General features: G+C 50.9%; 1 protein-coding gene across 1 annotated transcript in view; it reads right to left on the bottom strand.

Moving 5' to 3' along the window:
• The window catches only part of NT5E (5'-nucleotidase ecto), a 57,830-nt gene that overhangs the window by 3,944 nt on the left and 48,388 nt on the right, over positions 1-5,498 (bottom strand). The window contains exons 9-12 of the mRNA XM_045294318.1: positions 4,464-4,618; positions 3,195-3,300; positions 1,609-1,758; positions 42-242 (exon numbers count right to left, since the gene is read on the bottom strand). Of these exons, the coding sequence (XP_045150253.1) occupies positions 42-242; positions 1,609-1,758; positions 3,195-3,300; positions 4,464-4,618 (612 nt within the window). The remainder of the gene's footprint in view (positions 1-41; positions 243-1,608; positions 1,759-3,194; positions 3,301-4,463; positions 4,619-5,498) is intronic.

A 5,498-nucleotide genomic window follows, 5' to 3' on the forward strand; every position in this document is an offset into this window, starting at 1 on the left:
CCTGTGAAGTGACAGGAAATAAGAGAGACGTGCATGCCTACCTGAGTCATGTTTTAGTAGTTCATTTTTTATCATCTGGAATGAATCTCCGCCATTGGCAAGGAAGCTTGGGAGGACCACCTTGTACACCTCATCCATTTTGAGGGGCTCATAAGTGGGTACTCGGCACTTGGTGCAAAGAACCTCTATGCTGACCACTCTGTTCCCAGGATTCTGGGTAAGGTCATACACCACGTGGATCCCTAGGAGAAAGAAACAAACAGATAGACCATGTTTCCACTGGAGCCAAAGGGAAATTTCAGTTACCGACTCCTGGGTCTGGACCACGCTGGAATGGGGCCAGTGCCCTTGGATTTCACTCAGATAGAGCTGGAGTGGCATTTCAGCAGACAGCTGAGGCAATTTCGCTGCCACTTGTTTTGAGTCCTTGTGGGAGGTCTGGGAATAATCACTGAAAAAGCTAGCTTCTGGCTCAGCATGGGTTAAGAGATGCTTGGGAAGGAGTTGGGGTGGGGGAGTAAGCACTTTTTTTTAAAACCTCTTTAAAATCCTGAATTAATTGGTTCAGTAACTTGATTCAATAATTTTGAAAATGAGAAGTCTGTGACAAGCCCAGAATATTTGTTAGAATTTTGAGGATGATTGCCTAACTAATTTGGGGCTGGCCAGCTGACACAAAGCACGCAGCTACTCAGCTGCAGCATCAAACACTTGCTGTTGCTTGACTTTCTCTTGGGAAAATGCAGAATGCCAAGGCCCCACTGATTCTGCAAATGGTCAGCCCTGACGTGTTCTGCAGAGGGTGGACTCATTCGGCAAAGCACCTGTGATCAAGCAGGAACACTGTCTACAGCTGAAAACAATGGAGACCAGAATATGATTTCAAAGTGAATAGGCTTGTTACTTTGAGGATGATTTCCCCTTACTGTGGAGTTAAATATTGACAAAAAGCATATCAGTAGTCCATGGCACTTGGTGGAGCACTGATTTTCATGACAACCTGTGTGACAAGAGGAGTTTTTCTTGCTGAGATGAGGGAGGATGGAGACTTGTCCAGATCACAGTGGAACTGGAAACAGGTGCTCCAGGGTGCCGACACAGCCCACTCCTAGAAAGTCTCTTTGGGAACACTGATTGGCCACTGCCTTCCTGTGGACATCTACCTAGGTCCAGGCCATTAGAACCAAAGCAGATAAGGGATTATCGGTATCTATCTATCTATCTATCTATCTATCTATCTATCTATCTATCTATCTATCTATCTATCTATCTATTTATTTCAAACAAATAATTCTGACTGTCTCATCAGCTAACACTTTAATAGAGGTGGGCCCTCAAGGCATCTGACCTGCTCAGACCCTGGAAGGCCAACTCCTGCAGAGGCCCATCTATACAACAGACTTGGGAAGGCTCATTCATTGCCAGAACTTTGGAGGTTGACCCTGACCTGGGAGTCTGCAGCTCTCGAAGACCATGTGTTTGCCTTGGGTGAGAGCAAATCTAAACAAAGGTGGCTATGGAGGGGAGTCCCAGCAGGGGTGGGAGTGGTGGCCAAGCCACCTCCATCCCTTGGGCAGTCTCGCTCAGTCTGCAGCACAGGTGACTTACCGCCCACCTGCAGGAACTCTCCAGTAGACTGGCCGTGGCGATGGACACTGTGCTCAAAGGCCTTCTTCAGGGTAGAGCCTTTTAATTGGACCAGGTCAAAGGTGCCTCCAAAGGGCAATACAGCAGCCAAGTTCTCCCAGGTAATTGTGCCTGAGAACAGAGATGAGGCAAGAAGGACAACAGCTTGAGAAAATGCTTGGCCTACGCTCAGTTTTCCGCAGGGCCGGAGGTGGGGTGGAAAGCAGAAATTAACCTGGCTGCTATTAAGCCCATTTGCACTCATGACGGCTCCGGGGGTGCGTTGGAAAGGAACTGTTCTCCACGGGGGTTTTGTGGACTGAGGCCTTGGAAGTGCATTGCTCGGCTTTTCTCCGGTGGCATCTCTGGGGGAACCCGAACCTTCATCCCTTTGGTTAGCAGCCAACCATGCCCACCATTTGTGTCAGCCAGCAACATGAGGGTGCTTTAAGAACAGCATCCGCTCTGGTGAGCAGTTCAAGGCAGGAGGCTGGTTGGTGAGGTCAGGCGTCCTCAGACGGCTAGATTTGATGACTCTACAACTAGACCGAAGTTCCTTTGGGCTGAGACTTGCTGGTAGAGTGGGGTGCCTCTGCACACTTAATTGGAAGAGCTAAAAGAATTTTATAACCCTAGCCCAAGCAAAGTAGAGGCAAGACCTGGCCTAAAAAGGCACAGGCCAGCAAGCAGCCTGCCTAGGGGCATGGCCACGAAGACGCTGTCCTGATCAAAGAACTGTATCATGAGCCGTTCCTGATCGGTTACTCCTGCGGTCACCCCTGTGACTGGAAGTGTGGTCTGTGACTTGTGTGTGAGCACGGCAGTGAACACTGAATCTCCGAGAGGAGAAGAGGATGCTGTGCGAGGAATGGCTAGGGTCAGAATTGGGGGGAAAGGTGGGGAGAGAAGAGGTATGCCTGACCTCTGACATACGAGTCAGCCTTGGGCTGTTGCTTCTGATGCTACTTCTCCCCTCTGATTGTGGAGAAAGTCCCACACTCCCGCCATCGTGTTTTTACTCGAATTTCTGCAAATATACTGCAGTTCTGTCCTGTCAAGTTGGCTTTCAAGTAACAACATGCTCCTGTGATAGAGCAGGTTTTCCTCGGCTGCTAGGTTTAGAGGAAGAGATGATGCCTTCAAGCCACAGGGTGGGCTTGAACCGCTAACTCTAGCAGCTGAGTGCGGAACCATGTGCCACCAAGGTGGCTCAACAATGTGGCTACAGGAGAGTCACAATGTCATCCGGTAACAGGTCTTTTCCAACCCAGAAGTCTGCTGATTTTATTTTTCTATTCTCCGATGCCACGGCGGAGGCTATCGATGCTTGCATCCATCATCGATTATTCCTGAGCTCTTGAGTCAGAGATTTAGATCAGCCAGCCGCGGCTTCTGTATGTGACCCCTACAAGGACACGTCTGGGTGAGTGTGTCCTTTCGATCAGGGCTGGAGTGGCAGCTAGCACACACGCAAGGGCTGGCACTCTGCTGTGTGGCTGGCAGCAGAGCGGAATGAGGCTGCCCCAGGACAGGGTGTGGGCAGGGCAGGGCACGCCCTGAGAGCGTACCGTTGTTCCGCTCATCAATGGGCGACCGGATGCTGCCTCCATTGACAATGCACATGGACACGTGGTTCCAGGTCATCTCATCTGGGTGCCTGAGGTTGTTGTTAATCTGCAACGGTTGCACAAAAGGTCATTAGTTATTCCCAGTCTCGGGATTCATTTTAGAATTTTAGTTAGCCTTCTTGAGGAAGTGACCTTGGGCGGCACCAACAGGAAAGTGCGAGACTACTCACTGGGTAGGCGGCACCGTGAGTCCACCCAGCGGTGCCGTAGGAGACCTGGCATTCGCCCCCGGAAGGACCAGGCCGTTGGGAACCCTGTCAGGGCCTTTCTACTTTAAAACACGTGGTTCGCCTAGTTGGACTCCCCGGGGCAGCAACTGTTTGTCCCCCCCCTTTCATGGAGGCAACGGAGTTGTCTCCTGCTCCTTTGTTCCTGGGGACTTGCTGAGTATAATTAGTCAGAGCTAACTTTGTCCGAGAGGCCAAACATGATGTTGTGGCTCGTCTGGAGTCACAATGAGTTGGCTCTTATGTTTCGGCTCTTAGGAAGTGGCGCCTTTTAGCGTCCTCTCGTAAGGCCCCTGTATGCGCCGCCGGCCAGCAGCTCTTTCCAAACAGTTAGTGGGTGCACCCCGGGCACCACGCTGAGCATTGACTAAGGAATGGTCGCCAGGGGGTGGACTTTGAGGGAATGGTGAGTCCCACCTTAGAGACTACGGTGAGCCTGGTGCCCAGGGAGCTGCCAAGGTCATTTTGCCCACATTGGCAGAAGGGTTTCTTTTGTGGATGACCGTGCTCAGTCCTGGGACTTGATCACCACATGCTGTAATTCTACGCTGGTTAAGGAAGTTCCGATCACAGTAGGCCTACATTCTCTGGAGCCATGGACAGGCTGTTGAAAAACAACCTGGCCAATTGAGGCTCGAGCAGCTAGCTGTGTTTTAGCTATTGTGTCTACCTATCCAGGGCAGCAGGGTGAGTCTGTGTGCTCTGATCATCTTACAAAATGAAACAACATCTGGAATTCGGATATCCGAGATGAACATCTTAAAGTTTAGTTCTTGAAGAGCAGTAAAATGAGGACCACCTGAACTAGTTCTGGCACCTTCCCAAGGCACTGAGGATGACCATCCTATAACCGTAAGTATCAGCCTGTGCCTCCTAGTGTCTGACCTCCCTCCCTCCCTCTCTCCCTCCCTCCCTCCCTCCTTCCCTCCCCTCCTCCTCCCTGTCCTCCTTAGCTCCACACCTGTCTCTGTGGCCGACTTACCATCGCATCACAAATCAAGTTGCCCATGTTGCATTCTCTGAAACGGCATGACTGAGTGGACCCATCCAAATAGACAATTGTTCGTCCCAGTTCCTGAGCAGAATAATTATCTAATTTTATCCTCCATTTGTTAATGTCTGCTTTAATGGCTGGATCTGGGGGGTGAAAGGAGAAACCCTACAATGAAAGCCTACCTCACACTGGGTAAAATCTGGAGAAGAAACCAACCAGCTGCCATGTGGATGCATGGCATTACCATCTTTGTGTTCATTTGGGGGTTTGACTTGCAAATTCCCCTACTCTCCTCGATGTCACGGAGTCCGTGCTGGCTCACAGTGACCCGCCGCGGATTTCCGAGATGGTAACTGTTTCCAGGAGTAGAAAGCCCGTCTTCCTCCTTTGGAGCCGCTGGTGGTTTCAAACTGCCAACCATGAGGGTTACAGCCCAACACGTAACCACCACACCACCAGGGCTCCTCGAGGAACCTCTAGATCCTAACATCAACTCAGACATCTGTAGAATGTACCTGTCAGTACATTCGAGCATTAGAGGTGTGGTGGTACAGGCTATCGAAGGCCCAGGGACAGGCATGCCAGGCTGCCCACTCAGGCTCTTCCGTCTGTGTTGTCCTGACCTCTTCCCCGCCAGCTATTGGGAGGCCTGTGCCCATCCTTCCCAAACCTGCTCGTGGACAGGTACCGAGATGAGGGCAGCGGTATATTCATGTAAACCATATTAGAAGGGATGGCAGAATGTGTATTTTCAGCCAGAGTCCCAGACAAAAAACGTGTGATAGACACTGCTTGTCCAACGTCCTCATGTGATACAGAAAGAAGCAGGCTCACAGACTAGACAATGTGTAGAAGGCACATTAGATAGCGGGGCCACCGCTTGAGCCCTGCTCGGCCCAATTTCAATCTCTATGCTTCAGTAAGCAGTTCCCCTCTGCACATGGCTAGTGGGAGTGGCTGTCCTCATCTGTGATGCCTGGCTCTGACGCTGAGGAGAAACGGAGCTTTTTGGCCTTTAGGTGC

This window comes from Echinops telfairi, unplaced genomic scaffold, assembly GCF_000313985.2.
Source record: "Echinops telfairi isolate 266 unplaced genomic scaffold, ASM31398v2 ScPeMD7_3533;HRSCAF=4204_0, whole genome shotgun sequence".
Classification (NCBI taxonomy): Eukaryota; Metazoa; Chordata; class Mammalia; order Afrosoricida; family Tenrecidae; genus Echinops; species Echinops telfairi.